At 43.1% G+C, this 25440-nt stretch overlaps 1 protein-coding gene and 1 long non-coding RNA gene across 6 annotated transcripts in view; one reads left to right on the forward strand and one right to left on the reverse strand.

Moving 5' to 3' along the window:
• Positions 1 to 25440, forward strand: part of fkbp15b (FKBP prolyl isomerase family member 15b) — a 155282-nt gene that overhangs the window by 76485 nt on the left and 53357 nt on the right. For all 5 annotated transcript variants that reach the window (XM_077523047.1, XM_077523043.1, XM_077523045.1 and 2 more), the window contains 4 exons: positions 1741 to 1835; positions 1922 to 2024; positions 4382 to 4553; positions 24494 to 24630. In XM_077523047.1, the coding sequence (XP_077379173.1) occupies positions 1741 to 1835; positions 1922 to 2024; positions 4382 to 4553; positions 24494 to 24630 (507 nt within the window). The remainder of the gene's footprint in view (positions 1 to 1740; positions 1836 to 1921; positions 2025 to 4381; positions 4554 to 24493; positions 24631 to 25440) is intronic.
• Positions 9858 to 24219, reverse strand: LOC144019781 (uncharacterized). The gene is made up of 2 exons (XR_013283776.1): positions 23327 to 24219; positions 9858 to 10421 (listed from the first exon to the last, which is right to left on the reverse strand). It is a non-coding gene; the product is annotated as an uncharacterized LOC144019781 (long non-coding RNA).

Below are 25440 nucleotides of genomic sequence, written 5' to 3' on the forward strand. Positions count from 1 at the left end.
AACGGGACTATCCTGGTTAAATAAAGGAATAAAAATTTGCACTTCCGCTTTGAGTGACCTGCATTGCAAAGGTCACGTCGTGTTTGGACCCTTCAAAAACATTGATAAAACATTCAGGAGACATTGAGAGGTAAATGGACCGTTAGACTATCTTATTTTCTTTCTTTCTTTCTTTCTTTCTTTCTTTCTTTCTTTCTTTCTTTCTTTCTTTCTTTCTTTCTTTCTTTCTTTCTTTCTTTCTTTCTTTCTTTCTTTCTTTTCGTGAAGTTTTATTGCAGCCTGTAGAGTTTAAGATATACAGTATTTTGAAGCTCCGGATGACGGAGTTGCTGGCCGGCGAGCCCTCATAACGGCAAAAAGTCTGTTACTGTTTTTGTAAAACTAAATGTAGTGATGTATGCTGGCCAATAGATGGCAGTGTAGCCTCAAGGTACCGGGGGCTTCTGGGATTGTCACAGTCAAGTCAAGTCATCTTTATTTGGATTGAGAAGGTACAAAAAATAAAGTAGCCAGTAGATGCTAGCATAAAACTGAACGTGAATGCTTCTTCTTTGCACACAAAAACATTATAAAATGCATTAAATGTTTTAAATCAGAAATATTACTATATATGACTAAGTTAATGTCTGAAGACATGTTTTCTTTCTCTTGTTGGCTGATAAATTCGGCTTCTGTTAGTCTGATGATGATCATGAATACTGTTATTAATGGAACACTGCTGAAGTGATGTGACTTTAGGTGCCATCTGATTGGACAAGGAGTTGTGTTTTGTGCCAAGTAGACTGAATATGGAATCCAATGTCTATTTTTTTGTGCGGATTGTAGTTGAAGTTAGCTCAAAATCCCTTTTTTCTTCAGCCCCAGCACCCAAAGATGTAAAAGAGGGGCACAGGCATTGCTTATAAATAGATGAATATAAGAACTTTACTAGACTAGTAATTTATGCGAGGTGGCTACTGCTGACTATTGACTTAGAATGGATGGATGGGTTTTTATTTGTCATTTAACTACAAGTTACTACTTCGTAATTATTAGTAATACTACTTCTATTACTACTATTACTAGTAATTCATAGTTAATTACCATGTAATTTTCACACATTTTATCCTTCATAAACATTCAGATAATTTCATTCAGCTTTCAGCATTCCTACACAATTTCTCCAGAAATTGTACTTAGTCTAGTCATATTAAGTATTGTGATATCCGTGGCAGGAGATGAGTTTCCGTGCACCAGTTGTTGTGGGCCGGTCGGAGTCAAAAACCACAGGGCTGTTTTTCTAGTTCCAGTCCGCCCCTGCTAGTATCATTGTATGTATGTATGTATGTATGTATGTATGTATGTATGTATGTATGTATGTAGTATGTATGTATGTAAGCATATATGTTATGAAAAGTAGTTTCAAAGTCAGTTTAAAAATTTACTTTAAACTGATTGCTTATGTGGAAAAGTAACGTGTTAGATTAGTTGTTACTCCAAATCCAAAATCTAATGAGCTTATTTTAGAGTAACTTGGAGTAGTTGTTTGACCTACTCCAAAATGTGCTCATTTTACAGTAACACACTACTTTGTAACGTTACGTGATGCTGACGTCACTGATTATAGGTCACATTGAAGATGTAAAAAGAAAAAAGAAAAAAAAAAAGTCTTATTTTGACATTACAAAAAACACTTGGCATTTGAACAGGGTTGTGTAGAAATTGTATTTCCACTTTATAATATCCTTTCCTTTTTTATAGGAAAATGAATGTTTAAAGAAAGAAATATTCGAGAAGGGTTCTCGTATTGAGGAGCAAAACCGCAAGATTAGTGAACTATTCAACCAAAGCCAAAGGTGAGTTTGAATATTTTTCAGTTGTCTCATCTGTTACTGTCCACAGTCTCAAATACAATGTATGCCTTGTCATGTATCTCATGTAGATATATGGAACAGAGCAATACACTTATGGAAAAGAGAAATGACTCCCTCAAGTCTTCGAGTGAACAGATTCAGGCCAGACTACTGCAGGCTGAACAAGACAAGGTCAGTGTTGCTAATGACTGCAAAACTGTAATGGGCCGAAAATGTAGCTCGGCTTTAGGGCTGTCAAATTTAATGGATTAATCGACAAGTAATAGATTATCAAATTAATCAACAACTATTTTAATAATCAAGTACTGTAATGCGGACTCTGTATCGGTCCATCTTGGTGAAGAAAGAGCTGAGCCAAAAGGCGAAGCTCTCGATTTACCGGTCGATCTACGTTCCCATGCTCACCTATGGTCACGAGCTGTGGGTCGTGACCGAAAGAACGAGATCCTGGATACAAGCGGCCGAAATGAGTTTCCTCCGCAGGGTGTCCGGGCTCTCCCTTCGTGATAGGGTGAGAAGCTCGCTCATCTGGGAGGGACTCAGAGTTGAGCCGCTGCTCCTCCGCGTTGAGAGGAGCCAGCTGAGGTGGCTCGGGCATCTGGTTCGGATGCCTCCTGGACGCCTCCCTGGAGAGGCGTTCCGGGCATGTCCCACCGGCGGGAGGCCCCGGGGACGACCCAGGACACGCTGGAGAGACTATGTCTCTCGGCTGGCCTGGGAACGCCTTGGGATCCCACCGGAGGAGCTGGTTGAAGTGGCTGGGGAGAGGGAAGTCTGGGCTTCCCTGCTAAAGCTGCTGCCCCCGCAACCCGAACTCGGATAAGCGGTAGAAGATGGATGGATGGATGGAGTACCATAATCTTTTGGAGCCATTTTTTTTATTTAAAATTGTCTAAATCCTGTGATTTCAGCATAACAGTAATTGTTCACTAATGTTGTGAGGGTTTGCTGGGAACGTCTGGCTGAATCCCCTGTCAGAAAGAGTTTCAATGCCCACCTCCGGCAGAACTTCTCCCTCGCTATGTTCCACGCCTCCATTGTTGAGGCGGCCGATCGGAGTTGTGACCCGAAGGTGGTCGGCGCCTGTCACGGCAGCATTCCTCGAACCCGCTGGTGGGGATGCCGTCAAGCTGAAGGAGGAGTCCTATCAGGCCTTTTTGACCTGTGGGACTCCGGAAGCAGCTGACAAGTACCGGCTGGCCAAGCGGAACGTGGCTTTGGCGGTTGCTGACGCAAAAACTTGGACATGGGAGGAGTTCGGTGAGGCCATGGAAAACGACTTCCGGGCAGCTTTGAGGAAATTCTGGTCCACCATCCAGCGTCTCAGGAGAGGAAAGCAGTGCAACATCAACACTGTGTATAGTGGCGATGGGGTGCTGCGGGACGTCGTGAGTCGCTGGGGGGAATACTTCGAAGACCTCCTCAATTCCACTGACATGTCTTCCTTTGAGGAAGCAGAGTCTGGAGACTCTGAGGTGGGTTCTCTATCTCTGGGATCAAAGTCACTGAGGTGGTTGGAAAGCTGCTCGGTGGCAGGACCTCGGGGATGGATGAGATCCGGCCGTTGTTCCTAAAGGCTCTGGATGTTGTGGGGCTGTCGTGGTTGACACGCCTCTACAGCATCGCGTGGACATCGGGGACAGTGCCACTGGATTGGCAGACTGGGGTGGTGGAACCCCTTTTTAAGAAGGGTGTGTTCCAACTATAGAGGGATCACACTCCTCAGCCTTCCTGGTAAGGTCTATTCAGGGGTGCTGGAGAGGAGGGTCAGTCAGGAAGTCGAGTCTCGAATTCAGGAGGGGCAGTGTGGTTTTTGTCCTGGCCGAAACCTTTCTAAATCCTTCCACTCTGGAGCCCGGTTCCAAAAGTTTGCGATTTCAAGCTCCGAAACTGTGCCGCCATGTGGACGAACTGAACAAACAGTAAGAAATTTGTGCGGATACACTGAAACGGGCTTTTGCGTGAACGAGGCCTGAGTTTTAGCCTCAGTTCACAGTGCTCCTCTCAGGCAACGGCCAGACTGCACTATCTCAAACACTATAATGTAACAAAGCTAAGCAGAGCTGCTAGCACCACACGGTTGTCATGGTAACAAAAGTCATACTTGATTTTGGTTTTGACTTGAAATTAGCATTTTGGTGTTGCCCTTGACAACTGTTCCATTTTTTTCACATGGCCCCTTGGGAAAATAAATTCCGAATGCTGGACAAAATTAGATTCAGAAGGCATCTAAAAAAATTCAATCAGTTTGTGTTCAGTCATGCTTCAGCATGTTTTTAGGGATTTGGGGAGTAATTGTACTCTTTGTACTTTTTGTACTTTTTGCCATTTGATTTTTCTCATTTCCCTTCAGTTTGTCATCCATCATTACGTCATACATAATTTCCTTCCCATGGTTTTAGTTCCCCCATGTTATATGTGCTTATGCAAGTGGTTCACTCTTTATTGCTGGTTTCATTTTCGGTAGAGCTCCAAATCCCATACTATGACGGTATCGTCCTGATTCCTGATACCTGATTTCCCACCAGATCCAGTTGAGGGAAGAACTGTCATCAACCACAGCTCAGTTTTCTCAAGTGAAACTAGAGGCGTTGACTCATCAGCAGAAGATTTTGGAACTGCAGACTAAACTGAGCACAAGCCTTCTTGAGTGTGAACGCCACTCTAAACACATCTGTGAGCTGGAATCACAGCTGGAAGGTTAGTGTTTAATACAGTCACCCCCAAAAGTATTCTAACAGCAAGGTCAATTCCTTTTTTTTTTTTTTTTCTTTTTTTTTTAATTATGTCCTGAAAACATTTGGGTTTCAGAAAAACAGATTAATATGAGATTTTGTAATTGTATATACTATTTGCAGCTAGATGTGTTAATTTTAATGTAATGTGTTAAATGTATCAGTAAATGGTATATTCAGAACCTTGAATATGTTAATTAGTTATAGATTTTTTTTTTTGCACATGATGTCAAAGCGTCGTAGAAATCACCCTCCCGGACGCTGGACAGCAAAAGAACCACTTACTCGTACAGATCCATTGAACCTTGTGCACTCCTGTATCCAGGGCTCTAAATTAACACCCGTCAAATTCGGATAGAAATTCATTTTGGCGGGTCGTCATAAATATTTACTAGCCAATTGGGCTGGTAATGCAAGAGGCATAGACGTTTTTTTTTGTTTTTTTGTTTTTTTTACAAAACCCGGAAGTTAAGTGTTGTCGCATCAACTTCTAGTATCATTCACAGCGAATGGAACAATGCCGCGGAATGCCGAAAAATAAAATCCACTTGATCATACCGGGATGCTCTTCATGCATTTTAAACTTTATTAAAGCAGCTTTACCTTTCATTTAATTTGTTTCCCTGCCACACTGAACTAAAATAGAAGTGGATTTGAGCGATTCGGCGGGGTTAAATATGGAGTTAGAATCATGCTAAAACCCCATAAACACACAAACGTGATCTACGTCCACAAAACGTGATCTACGTACACAAAACATGATCTACTTACACAAACCCCGTGATCTACGTACACAAACCCCGTGATCTACGTAAACAAACCCCGTGATCTACGCACACAAAACACATGAACTACGCACACGAAACACGTGATCTACGCACACAAAACGTGATCTACGCACACTAAACACGTGATCTACGCACACAAACCCCGTGATCTACGCACACAAACCCCGTGATCTACGCACACAAACCCCGTGATCGACGCACACAAACCCCGTGATCGACGCACACAAACGCCGTGATCGACGCACACAAACCCCGTGATCGACGCACACAAACCCCGTGATCGACGCACACAAACCCCGTGATCGACGCACACAAACCCCGTGATGTACGCACACAAAACACGTGACCTACGCACACAAACCCCGTGATCTTCGCACACAAACCCCGTGATCTACGCACACAAAACTTGAATTACGTACACAAAACGTCATTCACAAACTAATGCATTTTGTTCTACACACACGAAACACATCTCAAATTACAAAAAATATATATATTTCAAGTATACGACAAAAAACTTTCAAGTACAAAAAAATATCTTTCAAGTGCAATACGTAAAAAGCAGTTCTACAACTCCGGATAACAGTCATGTGACTTTTGGCACGAATATTCTGCCGAGCAGTTTTACGCGCCGAAAACCCAAGATCCACATGCACAAAGCCAGTAAACTTTACAGCAGGGGGCGCTGTTGAATCAGCGCTGTGTCAAGAGAGTTTGGCCAACTCGTTTAAGAACTACTACGCTGACTGGAACTGCTGGTCACATGACATTTGGACGCCTTGTTGTTACTCTGCTGCTGCGATTACGTAATGTATTGCAATGAGTGTTGTCACTAACGCGATACTAAGTAACGCGTTATTTTAAGCTGATTACTTTCTTTCAATAATGAGCAATCTTAACACGTTCATTTTTACAAACCAGTAATCTGATTCAAGTTACTTTCCTAAGTGGCAGTCACGTGTACCAACATGTGTGAGCAGCGAGCGCTAGCAGTCTGGCCAAAACAATGGACACTACCTACCTCGCCACGACGTAAACAATGGAAGTAGCAGGATGACCTCCTCATTGGAAATACATCCATTACTTCATATTACAAAACCCTCTCAGTGCGTTGGAAACTTTGCGCTGGTTAAAAACTACACATTCAGGCACAGCGCGATACAACTCGAAGCAAAGCCGACAGATAAGGAGAAAGCCAACAGTTCTACATTTCCTTCATAAAAACAATGTCGAGCGCAGGGCTGTGAGCTGCAGTTCTGTCGGCAAAGTGAGCTACCTTCGTCGCATGGAGGCTGTTTGATTACAAGACTGTCAGATATGATGCAAAAACATAGTCGTTTGCAAATTGTGCAGGAAAACTGTTGCCGTTAAAGTTAAGAGCAGATATACGCGAAGACATGGAAACAGACTGTTTTACCGTGACCGGTAACTAGCCATCTAGTTGACTTGAGTTTGTGATGCTAAGCGGCCGCGAAGCTAACAAACGAGATGACGTGTACGTCGCTCTCGCGCAGCGCAGTAAACATGCACATTTGGGTTATTCATACCCGCTAGTAAAGTCTACAAGCAATCACGGCATTTTCTCGCTCTTCTGAATGACCAATCAGAGACATTCACGGTAAAATAAAGGAGGAGGTTTTCCTGTTACGTCAAAAATAACCACTGCCTAAACAATCGCAGGGGAAAAACATTTTTCAACAATACACTTAATTGCCTGCGATGTACAAAGCATATTATTCTGAAGCACCAATCACAAATCTATTGTTCAGTAATTATTACCAATATCGTCAAAAATATCATCACTGCAAATTGCTTTGAAATATAGTGATTTAATTTTTAGGTCATATCACCCACCCCTAATCCCTACGAGCAAAAATGCTGAGCTGCCCCATAGTGTCTTTCTCGCCATACTTTGAAAGAGAATATGCCAGAGCAGCAATAATAATAACAATAATAATAAATAATAATAATAATAAATAATAATAAAAATAATAATAATCATAATAATAATAATAATAATAATAATAATAATAATAAAGCCTGTCTGCATGACTGTAGTTCAGCTCTTGTACTTGAGAAAATAGAAAATGTTACAGTTGCAACCAGCCTGCAGGTATAATGTGTTATACTACACTAATTTATGTATTGTAAAACCAGAGAAACAGAAACAAAGAAACACGTTCATAAGTATTTTTTAAGTAACCGGTTGTCATTTTTATGTTGCTGCAGCAAAGGGCGGAAATTGGTACTAAAAAGTAACTGATAAGTTACTTTTTACTTAAGTAACTGATAAGTTACTTTTTGAGTAACTTAGTTACTTTGACAATAAAGTAATCAGTAAAGTAACTAGATTACTTTTTTTGCGGAGTAATCAGTAATCACATTACTTTTTCAAGTAATCTGTGACAACACTGATTGCAGTAACTGTGGCATTCATAATCACAACGACCAGGCAGTGGCGTTATGATGCAGGGTTAGTGTTACGGTTAAATAAAGTAAGTAAAATAACACGATTTGATGTACGTGGGACTGCACAATGCAGCTTTCTACCTCGTCAAATGAGTGGTGTGCCGTGTTACTTTTTTTAAGACTTTAGATTATTGAAGTGTTTGTGATTGTGAGCAATACATTACATAATCGCAGCAACAGGAAACAACAAGGCGTCCATATGTCATGTGACCAGCAGTTGACCAATCACAGCGTCGTAGTTCTTAAACGAGTTGGCCAAACTCTCTCTCTATACGGTGCTGATTCAACAGCGCCCCCTGCTGTAACGTTTACTGGCTTTGCGCGTGTGGATCTTGGGTTTCAGAATGTAGCTGTACAGTCTCCTCTGTTCAAGTGGGTAGAAACTTGAGGTGGACCCGGTACCCGAGAGCTTTTCAAACGTGTATGTCCCGTCGCTCCACGGCGTTCCAGATATAGAGGGCCGACAAACCCGTGGTTTTTACCCAGGATAGGAACCATTGAAGGAGGGCCATTTTTTTAATTTATTGGTCTTCTAGAGGTCTTTGGGCAGTCCTATCTCCCGAACCATACGTCTTACCGGGGACATAAGGGCATCCCCGGACTCGTCTCGGCGACAGCTTTACAACAATGCCGTTGCCTTCGCTCCACGAAATTGCTTTCCGGAGATAGAGGGCTGACAAATCCACAATTTTTACCCAATATAGGAACCATCACAGGCGGGGTAAGTTTTTGAAAATCAGCGGTCTCCTGGAGGTCTTTGGGCGCCCGTATCTCCCGAATCGTACGTCGTACCGGGGACATAAAGGCATCCCCGAACTCGTCGCGACGCTAGCTTTCCAACGTTATGGAAATAAAGGCTTGACAGTTTCAATATTTCATGCCTGGGAACGCTCCAGCGTATTTATTCGCCACGGTGATCTAGCTTGTAGCCTCTGTGCTGAATGGTAGTTGCGGTAGCGGCGGTAACTGCGGAAGTCGAGCGGCGCAACACCATGGGTTCCACCGACGTGAAAGATGCACATTGAAATTAATAGCGCTGTCAAAATAACAGCCCTGGGAGATCTAGGTCCAAGTAAGTTTTCCACGCTGCACTCACGATCATGTCTGCTGTTGTTACTGCTCTAGTACGACTACGGCTACGGGTCCCTCAATGAGCCAAATTTCAAATGCTTGCGCATTGATTTGCCTCTCGTGATCAATTGCGTTTTTTTTTTTTTAACACACTAATTTACGCATAATTAATTTAGATTAACGCGTTAAACTGACTGCCTTAATAATATCATCACAGCGTTTCAATAGAGAACGGAATGTGTAAAAATAAGTCAGTTAGCATGATAAGTTTTACCTTTATCTTGACGAGGTATATTGTCACCCTGGTTTGAGCGTAGCATCTCGTCCCAGAGACCACCAGCGACAATCTTTTAAATCAGCCCCGGTGTAAGGAGATACAGCATTGACTACATAATGAGATAGGTTGTGAATTCCGGCAAAGTCTGTGATTTGATTGTAACCAATATTGAATAATCCTAAGATTTGCAGCCCAGCAATAAAATCTCAAATTCAGGAACGCAAGGCAGTCATCACTTTTAGATCTTTGCAAAAATTCCTTCCGTGCCGTATCCTTGTCCCAAACAAAAGACAATATAAGGCTGTCTCACTTCCTAAAAAAGCCAGAGCGAAGAAAATGGGAAAACACTAAAAAGGATAAAGAAATGTGGACAAGATGTTATCATCTTAATTGAACTGACCCTTGCAACTAGCAAGACGTGAAATCCAAATCAGGGATTCAAATCATCTAACACTTTTAAGAGGGGAAGAAAATTTGCCTGAAAAAGAGCCTCAAATCTGCCTGTGTCGTGCTCACCAAGATAGCTCAATTCTCTATTGGCTATTTTAAATGATAGTGTAGCCGATATTTGCTGCATTTTGTAACAAAAGTACAGAAGTAAGAATAGGCTAGGTGTCAGAAGAGTAAGGTCCGGCTCGGGAAGAGAGGAGGCAGAGACTAAAACTTGTGTTTGGTAATTTCACCATGTATTAAATTACAGCGTGAACAACAACAACCCTAGTGGACAGGACAAATATACACTTATGTACAAGAAAAAATGAATGGCCATTCAATGCAAAATAATAAATTTTCAATCATTTACCATGGAGAACCAAAATAAAGAAAAGAAGGGAAAAGAAGGGAACAACTCTTTATCGAGGCACGGATTGAACTATCTGATTGATAATTTCCAAAGTTCTGCAATATGAAGTTCATTTGTTGGCAATCGCACATTCACAGTTCACTTGCGCAAAAATGTAGTCACAGTTCATGCAACCAGCACTATAGTGATCCAATTGTCCAGCAACCGAGGTGTATGAGTGAATGTGAGTAACTGAGAGAATGAATCCGGAGGGGTTGCAAATCAGAGTGCAAGTGATGGAAAAGTGCAGGGTCGGCTACGAGAGCCTCCTACCAGCCCGAACAGAGCAGGTGGCTGGGGTTCCTGGCAGGAATCTCCATTTCCTTAGCTGCATTCAATGTTCGTTGACTGTTCCTGGGCTTAGCTCACCATCAATTCAAGTCTGGCCTGTATGAAACAGGACCATCTTAATATTCTTTGTGTACACAAATAAGAAACTACATTGCATAAATAACACTAACAGTATTATCAATCCAAAAGTTCCAATCCATCATCAATATTGTACAATATAAATCTATTAGACATGTCAATCAATTTATCAAAACTAATGTACTATATGAAAGTGCTAAAGTTGTGCAAAATTAGCAATAGCAGCATTAAATTTAATTCATAAGAATAATGTATTCTAATGAAGATGTATAAAACCTACACAATTCAAGTACATTCAAATATAAAAAAGAACAACTTCATTTAGTAAAATACTGTTCAGTATTATTACATTTCAAACAATCAAATCTGGGTAAAACGCCACATTGTACATAAAATACGAGCGAACAGTGAATAATCAGTACCATTAATCACTTCATTCAGTCGTTTGAGAACCATGTCAAAGCACCACAGAAATGGCTCATGTTAACACATGACTCACCAGTTCGACTTTTCAAACAACCGCCACGGTGAAACAATGCAGTCCGGTGCTGGCAGTCGGCTCTACAAGTCAATAAGTAGGCGTTTAAGTTTCAACATAACTATATTCAAGATAGAGCTTTCTAAAAAACCCACCTCGATCCATAACAAACATTTCCACACGCGTTGCCTGGCTCCTTCCGCACTACTGACCATAAGCGGCTCTTATTGGTGGTACGTGCGGTCACATGACAGAGCGCGGCAATACATCAAAGATCATTTATAAAGGCAAGAGCGTACACTCAACAGGTCGTCTTGGTACTCTTGTTACACCCTCCCCCCTTTAGACCATGCACCTCCGCGTGCATGTTACACAATGCGAACAGGAGAATCAGACTTTGAGTTTACTACCGGGGTGGCAGTAAATGCCTCGCCGTAGGCATCAGCCAGACTATGGAAAAGCGTCTGAACAACCGAGATCAAAGGATTACCTAAAGTAGAATAGGCAAGGCGGGTGGGTGGCCGTGACTGTCTTAAAGAGCGACGGACAATCTCAGGCTCAACCACCGATGGTACAGGATTTCCAGAGTCATCAAGTACATCTAATTGGTTAGGGACACTCTCAGCCGACTTGACGGATGTCTGCTTGGCCACCATTCTCTGCTTCTCCATCCATCTTGTCCAGATCCCTGACTTCAGGTTGGATTGCGACAGACCCATCTGCTGCAGGTAAGCGCTCTTCATTATTTTCCACAGATGGAGGTTGAATTGTGACATCAACAGAGGATCCTCCAAGATCAGCTAAGTGGTCCTCCACAGGTTCAGCAAGTGTAGGCGCTGGTGCGTCCCTCAGTGTTGGCGAGGTCAAGAGACTTGTGGGGTGCGGAGGTGAAAGTGGTTCGTCAACTGTCTTTTTAATTTCAAATGTCTCTGGAAAGGGGTTCGCAAATAAAGGCAGATCACAACCTTCCTCATCACTCAAGTCTTCAGTAATAGGAACAGCATTGTGTTGACTGCGAGTCATTGGTCTCCGAGGGGGTGTGACCTCAGAAGGTGTATGACAAGAATTAGAAGGTAGAAATCCGCAAGGGAGAAGAAGATCACGGTGAAGTGTCCGAGTTGGAGCATCTTCCTGTTTCTCATGCCTGACAGTGTACACTGGGAGATCTCCAGCACGACTGAGAACAATATACGTGTCACGCTCCCACTTATCTTCTAATTTGTGTTTTCCACGCAGCCTGACGTTGCGAACAAGAACACGATCACCAACTTCCAGACGAGATGGAATTATGCGTCGGTCAAATCGAGTCTTGTTTCGCTCTGCTGATTTCTCTGCATTCCTGGTGGCAAGTTGAAAACTTTGCTCAAGCCTGGACCGCAACTGCTCGACATATTGTGAATGTGACTTGGTCTGACTCTCTCGAACTGGAAGACCAAAGGCAAGGTCGACTGGAAGACGGGGTAAACGACCAAACATTAGTTCGTACGGTGTAAATCCAGTAACATCACTTTTCGTACAGTTGTATGCGTGACAGAGGGGTTTTACATATTCTTTCCATCGCAGCTTCTGCTTGGGTTCCAAAGTTCCAAGCATACTTAGAAGAGTTCTGTTGAACCGCTCCACATGGTTTCCCCGTGGGTGGTATGGAGTAGTCCTTGTCTTCACAATGCCGGCAATTTCACAGAGTTCTTTTATAAGCTTAGATTCGAAATCAGATCCTTGATCAGAATGAAGACGTTCAGGAATGCCATAGTAGACTATGAAGTTTTCCCATAAGCAACGTGCCACAGTCCGCGCTTTTTGATTTGGCGTGGGTAGAGCAAGAGCAAACTTCGTGAAGTGATCTGTAATGACCAGAATGTCTTTGGTGTTGCTTTGGTCCGGTTCTAGTGACAAAAAATCCATACAAATCAATTCAAGCGGCCGGGTGGTAGTGATATTGACCAAAGGCGCAGCTTTCTCCGGAAGGGACTTCCTTCTGACACACCGATCACAGGTTCTGATTTTGGTCTCAACGTCAGCTGACATGCGCGGCCAAAAGAATCTGGAACATGCGAGATCCAAAGTACGTTCCACACCTAGATGTCCCATGTCGTTATGTAGACTTTTCAGAACCAAGGATCGCAGCTCTTCAGGGAGAACAAGTTGAAATATGGTTTGTTCGCCATCCTGCCTCTTCCTGTACAAAACACCATCCAACAGTTTCAGGCGGTTTAACTCCCGAAGTAGAAGAGCAAGTTCAGGAAGCTCTTGTCTTGCTGTGGGAGGGACTCGCTCGCCTGTTTCCAACTGGTGAATCACTGCTTGGATGGATGGATCAGATCTTTGTTTCGTCATAAGTTCTTGAAGAGATAGAGATGGAACAACTGGCAATCCATGTTGACTTTCATCAATATAGCTTTCGGGAATAGCCTTGGCGGACATAGTCATGGACTCGACTAATGTGAAAGCATGGGAATCAGCAGAGAGAGTCAACGAGCAGGGTTTCACAAGATGGTTTTGGCAAATAGCTGCAACTACATCTGGCGCAACTCCACATGCAGGGTCACCGCTGTGATCACAAGTGAACTGGCTGACAAGATCCAAATCAGAAGAAGCATCAGAAGCAGATGTATGTGGACGGCGTGACAGCGCATCGGCATCAAGGTTTTGCTTTCCAGCCCTATACTGGAGTGTGAAAGTATATGTGGAAAGAGCAGCAAGCCAACGATGACTAGCAGCATCCAATTTGGCAGACGTAAGAATGTATGTGAGTGGGTTATTGTCCGTAACCACAACAAAATTAGCTCCATAGAGATAGTCGTGGAATTTCTCTGTAATACTCCACTTCAATGCCAAAAATTCCAGTTTATGTGCTGGATACCTTGACTCACTGATGGAAAGCCCACGACTGGCATACGCAATAACTCTGAGGTGTCCATCTTGCTGTTGATACAGCGCTGCACCAAGCCCTGTGGCGCTCGGATCTGTATGTAAGATGTAGGGTTTCTTCGGACCAGCAAAACCCAGGACAGGTGCAGTGGTCAGCTGGTCAATCAAGGTCTCATAAGCATGCTGGCATTTTGGAGACCATCTCTCTCCAAAGGGTAGATGCTTTGGGTCCTGATGACCAAAGGCGCAGCTTTTGGTATGGGGTTTTTTCTTTCCTGACTTGCGAGTGGGTACGTAACCCCTAGTCAAGTCATTCAGCGGCTTGGCTATAGTGGCATATCCCCGGATGAATCTCCGGTAGTATCCGGCGAATCCTAAGAATGATTTCAATTCTCGCAGGGTTCGTGGAATTGGCCAGGTCTTTAAAGCAGAAATCTTCTCTGGGTCGGTCTCTACTCCCTTTTCTGATACCACATGACCCAGGTAACGTACAGATGTTTGGAAAAACATACATTTCTCCGGGGACAGTTTAAGACCGAACTCTTTCAGACGGGTGAGGACTCGCAGCAAGCGGTCCTCATGCTCTTCCAATGTCCTGGAAAAGATAATCAGGTCGTCCAAGAACACAAGTACTTCTTTAAGATGAAGGTCTCCCATACACTGCTCCATGAGGCGTTGGAACGTCGAGGGAGCATTGGTGACACCTTGTGGCATGCGATTGAACTCCCAGAACCCTAATGGTGTTACAAACGCAGTTTTTTCTTTGTCAACTTCACTCATTTCAATCTGGTAATAACCAGACTTAAGATCTAATACACTGAACCACCTGGAACCAGTCAGTGTAGAAAACGACTCTTCGAGATTGGGAAGGGCGTAGGCATCCTTTATGGTCTGGAGGTTCAGCTTTCGATAGTCAATGCATAGACGAACATCGCCGTTCTTTTTACGGACTACCACGATGGGTGAAGCAAATGGAGAGACTGATTCCCTGATAACTCCAGTTTTCAGAAGATCCCGCAGGTGTTGTCGCACTGCCTCAATATCCTGTGGATGGATTGGCCGTGGACGGTGTTTAAATGGGGTTTCGTCATGCAACTTGATGTTATGTTTGACCTTATTAGTTCTGCCAAAGTCTAGATCGTGATGGGAGAAAACTTCCGGTATTCCATTCAGTTTGTTCACAATCCGTTCTTTCCATTCTTGTGGGATAGATGAATCGCCAAAATTAAATTGTAGATCACGGGGAGGGGGTAGTGTGGAGTCAACCTTCACACTGGCATCATGTGAGAGGATTTGAGGCGTTAGCACAAGATTGGCAATCGGGCTCAAGGGTGGAATACACACATCGTGTTCTGATTCATTTTTTATAATAACTGGTACTTTGTGAAAGGCATGCGGTGAAACTGTAATCAGACAATTTACAACACACAGTCCACCTGCCAATGGAGATGCTGGATGTTCAATGAGCGCACAGGAGCGTGCTAGTGGGATACTAGAATTTTTTTATTATTATTATTTTTTTATTTTTTATTTTTTTCAGAATTGAGCTCAGAATTGTTCATTCGGTAGTCTTACCGATTCAACGTCTTGTCATCATTGCTCTTTTTTTTTTTTTTTTTTTTTTTTTTTGTGTATGTGTGCGTGCGTTTGCGTGCGTGCGTGCGTTTGCGTGTGTGCGTTTGCGTGCGTGCGCGTGCGTGCGTGCGTGCAAATACGTATAAATTTATACTCATTCATTCACCTAAAACCTTATAAATATCCCATTACCCTTCGCCTTAACCAGGTACTTCAGAATCTTGCCAGAGTCGTGAGGTTTAAATGGTCAGGAGACCAGAGAAAAGGTCAGAAAAAAAAGAAATAAAGAGAAAAGAAAGGAAAATCAAAGTGAAATCCAGCACCGACCAAACACTTCCTGCCTTCCCCATGATTACAAAATCAAAGTCTTACGCCAACCCCGGAAGCCTCTAAATTCCAGCAAATTTGGCGAGATCTCAAGAGACCAGAGGAAAAACTAAAGAGAGGAAGGAGGGAAGGATCGATAAGGCAGAGAGAGATCCATAGAAGCCAGTACATCCAATCCATCAAAGTGAAGTCCAGCACCAACAAGACCCCTCCTACGTGGTTACAAAACCAGAGTCTTATGCCAACCCCAGAAACCTCATACTTCTAATAAATTAAGATCTCAAGTGACCAGAGGAAAAACTAAAGAGAGGAAGGAGGGAAGGATAGATAGAGCAAAGTGAGAACCACAGACACCAGCACCAACTGATTCAAGGGGCTGTGGGAGGGAGAGGCTACTTCTGTTGAGTTTCAGTAGATGCTGGTGCGACGGATCTGGCATGCATAAGGACCACCACCAAAGAAAGAAGCCGTCAACCGCGGTCCAGCAAAGCGAGCACTCCCCCCCCCCACCCCCCCCTCCCCGAAATCCCCAGGCCGCGGCAGCACCAAGGCCACCCCCAAGCCACCCGAGCGGACACCGGTCGGCGAGCCGACCCAGACGCCCGGAACACCCCCGCCCCAGCCCCGGCCCACACCCCCGAGCCCAAGGCCGCAGAACGAGGCCCAGCGGGCCCCCACAGCGCCCCACCGGTCCCCAGCCCCCATCCCCCCACGACCCCCCCGCACCCCATCCAAACCCGCCACCCACCACGACCCAGGCCCCACCACCCCCGACCCCCAAACCCCCGAACACACCCCGACCCCCAACACCCAACCCCCCACCCACCCATACCTCCACCCCCCCCAAACAAGCCGCCCCCCCCTTCCCCCCCCCCGATGGCCGCCAACCCCCCCCCGCGAACCCGGCCCCCCGCGAACCCCCCTAGCAAAGCTAGTGAAGTGAGTAAGAGGAGCGACCAGCGGGGCCTCACCCAACCCGGCGGGTGTAGGTGGCACGCCCGCCCCCCAGCACCCCCAGGCCCCCCACCTCATCCACCTGGCACCACAATGGGCGGACAGCCAGCGCAGCAGGGCTACCGGACAGCCCACCGGCCACCGGAGCCCGCCCGGGGCGCCAGGAGTTCTACCGGAGTGGGGCAGGCCTCAAACCCCCGCCCGGCCCCCGGAGCCCGACGCCCGGGCCGGGGAGGGAGCCCCAGGCCCAGGGAGAGGGAGGGGGAGGGGCCGCAGGGCAGACAGGGAAGGGGGGGGGGGAAGCGGGGAGAAGACGACAAGAAGGCGAAAGGGCGGCTGCAGGGCAGGAGGGGGGGGGGGGGGCGACAAGGGAAAAGGGACCGGGAGGCAGAGGAGGATGGGCGGGAGGAGGCGAGGAGGGAGAGGCGACGGGGGGGAGGAAGGGGGAGGGGAGAGGGAACCACGGGGCACACCGGAGGCCCACCCACCCCGAACCGCGCCGCCGGGCACGGAGCAGCGGACCGCGCCGGGACGGCACCGCCCCGGGCACCAGGGGAAGCACCCCAACACCGCACCCCACAGGGGGCCCAGGGAGCGGCCAAGACGCAACCGCTACCGAGCAGACAAGTGGGGGGGGCAGAACCACCCCCGCCCGACCACAGGGGACGGCGTCAAGAAAATTGACTAATTAGCATGCAGTAACACCAAGTGTTGATGCTTAGTGCCCACTAGAAATAAATCTTAAGGAGTTAATGAGTATAGTGTCGTATAGTGTGGTATGCCCGAGCCCACTAGCAGCAACTAGGTTCCTGACTATTTAAAAATAAAAACAATCAGATACAAAATACCAAATACAGAAGCAGCGAAAACAGAAGTTGTAACGATGTGGTGGCTCATGTTAACAGGCAGAATCTTGGCAGGATTAAGTTGCCAAATTGGGATTAAAATATTCTATGTACATAGACCATATTTGTTTAAATCTTGATACTTGATTTTTATTTAAGGCAGAGATTTTTTCCATTGAGATATAATTTATTAGTAAGTTTAACCAGTGGTCGATATTTAGAGATTGTTTATTTTTCCAATTGACAAGGATTATTTTTTTAGCAATAGTAAGGGCTATAAATATAGATTGAGATTGTTTACATGGTAGCTCAGTTATTGTTAAGTCACCTAGTAAACACAATCTTGGAGATAAAGGAAGCCTACAGTTTAATATATCAGCGAGCTTTTCCAAGATTTTAGTCCAGAAATGCAGCACTGGAGTACATGACCATAAAGCAAGAAGAAGATAAGTATCGGCAGTGTTTTGTGAGCACTGGAGACAAATGTCGGAGTCAGAGAGTCCCATTTTTTTCATCATATATTGTGTAATATATGTTCTATGAAGTATCTTATATTGGATAAGTTGCAAATTTGTCTGTTTGGTCATTTTAAATACATTTTCACAGATTTGGGTCCAAAAGTCTGGTTCCGGAACTATAGACAAGTCTTTTTCCCATTTTAAAGTCGGTAAATACGTTTTATTTGTGTATAAAAATAACTTATATATTTTTGATATTTTCTTTATTGTTGTTGGAGAAAGCTTTATAATATCTTTAGCTAAGACAGGCAGTTGGAGCATATCCTGAAGTGTTGGGATTTGTTTCTTAACCATATTTTTAACTTGCAGATAATGTAAGAAATTTCCCTTTTTTATCTCATATTTCTGGACCAAGTTTGTATACGATATAAACTTATTATCTGAGAAAAGATGATGAAGGTGTGTAATTCCTTTCTGCTCCCATAAGCTTAAATGGAACGACTGATTATTAAGTTGAAAGTCGGGGTTATGCCAAATGGGAGAGAGCCCACAGGGCGCCAATTGGGAGTTTGTAATTTCTAATGCCTTCCACCAGGCAGTCAGGGTGGCGGCTATCATTGGGTTTTTAAAACAATTATGTCGTCTTATTGATTTTGTAATAAAGAGTAAATCTGACAGTCTAAGATTATTACAATCCTTCTGCTCCAATTCCAACCAACAGTTAGTATCTCTGTTGGGTTGTGTCCATAGCACAAGATATTGTAGTTGATTAGCTAAATAATAGTACATAAAGTTTGGTGCCTCTAAACCTCCTTTAGATTTACTTTCCTGAAGAGTAGATAGACTAATTTTGGCTTTTTTTTTATTCCAATAGAATTTTATGATAGCAGAGTCCAGCGATTGGAACCAGTTAGACGTAGGTTTAAATGGAATCATTGAAAATAAATAATTAATCTTTGGTAAAACTTTCATTTTTATAGTAGCTATCCGTCCTATTAAAGAGATCGGAAGATTATTCCAGCGCTCCAGGTCACTACGGATACTAGGGGTGTGAATTGCCTAGTACCTGACGATTCGATTCGTATCACGATTCACAGGTCACGATTCGATTCGATACCGATTAATCCCGATACGAATGGTCACGATTCGATACCGATTAATCCCGATACGAATTTATAAGTCGATTGTTGTGATTTTTTTTCATTCATATTTAGAAAATACTAATCAGTAAGCTTGTAGAGTGTAAGATTTATATGAAAATGTATTATTTATTAATCTGAAATTTCAGTCTTATAGAGGTTGTAATCTGTTTCATGTTTGAACAGCATTAAAATAAAAATATTAAGGCTTAATGTGCCGTTCATATAACATTCTTCCATGCTCAAGGTGTGAATCCTAAAAAAAAAAAAAATAAATAAAAAAAATAAAAAATCGATTCTGCCGATTATTGAATCGATTCGAGAATCGCGCGATGTAGTATCGCGATATATCGCCGAATCGATTTTTTTTAACACCCCTAACGGATACTATCCAATAATGGTGAAAAATTTAAAGAAGTTAATTCAGTTAACTTAGGTGAAATTTTAACACCTAAGTATTTTAAATTACCTGTAGGAAAGGAGTAGTGTGGATCCTGACTTGTAGGATTCCATGAATTTTCTGTAATAGGTAATAATGTTGAGTTTGTCCAGTTAATAGAGTAATCTGATAAGTGAGAGAATTTAGTTATTAATTTAAATGCTTCCCCTAGCGAGATAGCAGGTTCTTCTAAATAGAGTAATATATCATCGGCATATAGATTAATTTTATGTTCTATTGTCCCGGAGTGGATTCCTTGGATCCGTCTATCCTGACGTATAGCTAATGCAAGCGGCTCAATAAATATAGCAAATAATAAAGGAGACATTGGGCACCCTTGTCTTGTTCCCCTTTGTAGAGTAAAACTCTGTGATGTAATCCCATTAGTAGTAACTGTAGCTTTAGGAGAATCATATAATATTGAGACCCATTGAATGAATGACTCCCCGAAGCCGAATTTATTTAAGACAGCAAAGAGGAAGGACCAGTTAACTTTATCGAATGCTTTTTCTGCATCCAGCGAAATAACAACTGCCTTTTTATCATACCGCTGTGACATACTAATCAAGTTAAAGAGTCTCCTAATATTATTAGTAGAATGACGACCTTTAATAAAACCTGTTTGATCACTATGAATAATTGTCGAGATTACCGTCTCTAATCGAGATGCCAAGGCCTTGGCGATAATTTTAATATCGGTATTAATTAGTGATATCGGTCGGTAACTTGACGGGAGGGTAGGGTCTTTTTCTGGCTTTAATAAAAGTTTAATTGCTGCTATATTCATATCTTGACGTATATCACCTTTACTTTTAATTTCAGTTACTACTCTTAGAAATAATGGAGCAAACATTAACCAGAAATGTTTAAAAAATATAGCCGGAAAGCCGTCTGGAATACTAATACTGGGATACTAGTACTGATTGAGCCTTCAATGACAACAGTCTGACCCCCAGGAATGACAATTGGAGCTTTGCCTGAGAGTCTCACAATTCCATTGGTGCCCAGCTGCGCTTGTTGGTGACGTAATTGGAGCAGTTTCAAAACAGCTCGGTACCCATGTGCTAAGGGCTGAAAGCTCCCGGGGTTGCTCTCAATATACTGGTCGTACAAAGGTTCTAGAGTGTTCATTCCAATCAAAACATGTGATTGAAGCTCTGGACGTGAATCTGGAATCACGAGCGCCAATGTAGCCACTTCCATTTCCACACCAACAAAGTCACTGGGGAACGTTACTGACATCTCAATATACCCCAAGTAGGGAACAGCTTGACCGGCTGCGCCTTCAACTTGGAGGAGATCACAAAGGGGTTTCAGTGGTTGAGAGGAAAAATGCTTGTTATAAAATGAAACAGGAACAGTGGTGACTTGTGACCCAGTGTCAAGTAGACAAGAACAAGTTTGGCCCGTGATGGTAACTTCACTTGTACACTTGGATCCTATTAATCCTTTTGGTAATCGAGTGTTGAGAGGTGGTGACGAAGTCAACTCTGTACAGGTAACTGAAGGAGAGTTCTTGGGACATTGTTGGTCCGAAGCAGTTCCAGTGCACCCCGTAACAGGAACTGGGCTCAGTTTAAAGACTGGCTTGATGGGGGATTGGATTTGTGCCATTTCTGCAGTTTGTCAGCATGCTGCTTCTTCTTGAAAGTCACCAAAGCAGAATTCGGGGGATTGTCACACGCTGGTTTAATGTGTCCGTCTTCCCCGCATCGATAACAAAAACCTGGCTTCGGTCCGCTGGTGCGGGTCTTAAGGATCGTGATGCAGATTTTGGTTTGGCACCGGGACCAGGAGGGATAGGTTTTGCTGATAATGACTGCTTCTGAGCGGATTGGGCTGCAGTCAAAGCTGCCAACTGTCTCTGTATGTCTGCTAACTGTTTTGTTAACTTTTCCAGTGTTATGGCTTGATGGTCTTCACCCCCAGCATAAGCATATTGAGCATGAGTCATGGCCTTTGTTTTGGATGGACCGAGATGCTGCTTCATTCGAATGGTCTTTGCTGCTTCCCTATCCTCCTCAGTACGCAACAGCAGTAATAATTCAGCAAAAGATGGCGGATTATGCTTTCGTTGCTTGAGTTGGAGTTCGGAGATCAATGTATTGTCCCAACACCCTCTGCAAAACTGGTTAAGCAGGTGTTTGTTGGTTTCAGTGTGTGGAACTCCCCCTCTCTTAATGGCTAGACTGAGGGCAACTTGCAACCGCTGGAGATATGAAGATTACTTTTCTCCTGCATCTTGGAAAGTGTCCATGAATTTTGCAAAGAGCTCATCGCCATCTTGCACGGTACTGTATGCTGAATCCAAAATTTGAAGATAGACTGCTGGGCATGTTTCTGGTTTCAAATGCTTGACCATGTCTGCAGCTGGAGGCAAGAGACTTTCAAAAATTTTTCTTGACCGTTGCAAGTCGGAGAAAGATGGATCATTTAACATCAGATCGACAGTAGAACGCCATGTCTCATAATCTGATTCATTCTGGGGGCGGGGCAACCTCCCAGAAAAAGCCCCGAGTCGCTGGCTAGAAAGATGAAGCATTGCACTGTCCTCATTTTTAACTATATGCTCCACCACATAACGCTGGACTTCTTGTGGATTAAGATCAGAAGCGGCATTATGTGGGAAAAAGAATCTTGGTGTATGTGAAGTCTTATGTTCCGGCTCATCTGATTCTTGACTCGAGTTCTCAGCATTAGAAGTGGAGACAGCCAGCGAATTTAAGGTGACATCAGATGGTGGCAGTGGGTTAGATTGGGCAAGTGAGGCAGAATCTTGTGGGGCTGGCCTTAATTGCGTAACAGAGTGGCCAAGCAGAGACATCACATCATTAAGGACTTCTGTAAAATCCTTTCCTGTACGCTTAGCCAAGTCTTTTAATTCTAATAAATAAGCATCAGTTTTTAGCTTCTCTATTTGAGTAGCACACACTGTTGACAGTTCTAAAATGTCATACGTTAGTTTACCATTATCACTCACAAATGTGTATGGCAAAGTGTCACGAAGTGCAACTATGGCAGCACCAGATTTATACTCAACAACCCATTTACGGTTAAACACAGACTCTGGCTCATCAATAACTTGACTTTTTAAAATTGAGCCATATTTTGTCAAAAATCCTATGACTTCTTCATCCGTTTCTGTCTTAGTGACTCCTTCAATCAAAACTGCATTGGGTATTTTTATGCCATGGTTCTCAAACACATCCATTTTAATGTTGTATATTTCTCTGTCCACAACAGTTCTGCCAACTCTCTCCTGGCTAGCTCACCAAATTATGTAGCCAATATTTGCTGCATATTGTAACAAAAGTACAGAAGTAAGAATAGGCTAGGTGTCAGAAGAGTAAGGTCCGGCTCGGGAAGAGAGGAGGCAGAGACTAAAACTTGTGTTAGGTAATTTCACCATGTATTAAATTACAGCGTGAACAACAACAACCCTAGTGGACAGGACAAATATACACTTATGTACAAGAAAAAATGAATGGCCATTCAATGCAAGATAATAAATTTTCAATCATTTACCATGGAGAACCAAAATAAAGAAAAGAAGGGAAAAGAAGGGAACAACTCTTTATCGAGGCACGGATTGAACTATCTGATTGATAATTTCCAAAGTTCTGCAATATGAAGTTCATTTGTTGGCAATCGCACATTCACAGTTCACTTGCGCAAAAATGTAGTCACAGTTCATGCAACCAGCACTATAGTGATCCAATTGTCCAGCAACCGAGGTGTATGAGTGAATGTGAGTAACTGAGAGAATGAATCCGGAGGGGTTGCAAATCAGAGTGCAAGTGATGGAAAAGTGCAGGGTCGGCTACGAGAGCCTCCTACCAGCCCGAACAGAGCAGGTGGCTGGGGTTCCTGGCAGGAATCTCCATTTCCTTAGCTGCATTCAATGTTCGTTGACTGTTCCTGGGCTTAGCTCACCATCAATTCAAGTCTGGCCTGTATGAAACAGGACCATCTTAATATTCTTTGTGTACACAAATAAGAAACTACATTGCATAAATAACACTAACAGTATTATCAATCCAAAAGTTCCAATCCATCATCAATATTGTACAATATAAATCTATTAGACATGTCAATCAATTTATCAAAACTAATGTACTATATGAAAGTGCTAAAGTTGTGCAAAATTAGCAATAGCAGCATTAAATTTAATTCATAAGAATAATGTATTCTAATGAAGATGTATAAAACCTACACAATTCAAGTACATTCAAATATCAAAAAGAACAACTTCATTTAGTAAAATACTGTTCAGTATTATTACATTTCAAACAATCAAATCTGGGTAAAACGCCACATTGTACATAAAATACGAGCGAACAGTGAATAATCAGTACCATTAATCACTTCATTCAGTCGTTTGAGAACCATGTCAAAGCACCACAGAAATGGCTCATGTTAACACATGACTCACCAGTTCGACTTTTCAAACAACCGCGACGGTGAAACAATGCAGTCCGGTGCTGGCAGTCGGCTCTACAAGTCAATAAGTAGGCGTTTAAGTTTCAACATAACTATATTCAAGATAGAGCTTTCTAAAAAACCCACCTCGATCCATAACAAACATTTCCACACGCGTTGCCTGGCTCCTTCCGCACTACTGACCATAAGCGGCTCTTATTGGTGGTACGTGCGGTCACATGACAGAGCGCGGCAATACATCAAAGATCATTTATAAAGGCAAGAGCGTACACTCAACAGGTCGTCTTGGTACTCTTGTTACAATAGTATAGCCAATGGGGAAATTTTGGCTCCAGTGTTAAGTGGCATCAGCTCACTCTTATTAAGGTTCAGTTTGTAGCCTGGCAAACGACCAAATGGAAAGCGTAGATAAAATAGTAGGCATAGACATCAAGAGATCGGCGAAGTATAAGAATAGCCTTTGAATTCTCCCCTTCGGTCTATAAAAATTAGAGATATTATCAATGAACAAAGGACACAATCACTAACATAACATTGTGGTGTGTATGTGCTTTTTTGTGTTAGAGGTGAAGGAAGTAGCAGAAAAAGCCCAGGCTCAATACTGTGCAGAGATGAAAAGATGCAAGGAGATAGAGCAAAAGTTGGAAAAAATGGAGGAGGAAGTTAATGACCTGAGGACAAATCACGATGGTCAAAATCAAGTAAGTATTCTTCATAATGTTGTGTATTGTGTCACTTAGCAGCTCAGTACTGCACTGTCAGTCAATGTTCCCTCTAATTTTCCATGTGACTGTGCATTCACCTAAACTTCTTGAGCAATCCATGGATTACGGTGAGCGACATCCACGAACTTATATGCAGACTCACAATGCCACTTATATCACCATAGCGAGAAGTGAAGCTACCGGCAGCCATCTTACATTGCCACCCATTAAGCCGACCAAACTTGAAAATATTAGTTTTCCCGCAGCGTTTTCATGTTTTTTTGTGTGTTTTTTTTGTTTTGTTTTTACAATATTTGACTTTTTGTATTGCCTACCTCCCCACAATGTCATGATAATTATCGTATCGTGACCTTCATATTGTGATAATATCGTATCGTGATGTTTGGCAATCGTTCCATCCCGAGTAAAATCGTTGTATATAATTTTTTTTTTAATTGCCGTCAATTATACGCAGATTTTCGGTATTTGCGGGCCAGCCCAGCCCTAAATTGCGGGACGCAACTGCTAATATAATGTCCCCCCCAAAAAAAAATACACGAATGCAAATGGAACACGGCAGCACTATGCCTATGTGAGTTCCGGGCGTGTTATAGCTACCTATTTTGCATATACCTGTATGTTGCTCACAGAATGCACCATGTGTAGGTTAATGAAGTTATAAGGACGTTAAACCTGGTCATCTGTGTGGTTGAATGTGTGTCTTATTCAGCACATTTGTGTCTGATTTATGTTGGTCTGTGTTTTTATTTTTTTAAACAAACATTATATTGTGTAAAGTACCATCCA

Source organism: Festucalex cinctus, chromosome 5 (genome assembly GCF_051991245.1).
Source record: "Festucalex cinctus isolate MCC-2025b chromosome 5, RoL_Fcin_1.0, whole genome shotgun sequence".
Classification (NCBI taxonomy): Eukaryota; Metazoa; Chordata; class Actinopteri; order Syngnathiformes; family Syngnathidae; genus Festucalex; species Festucalex cinctus.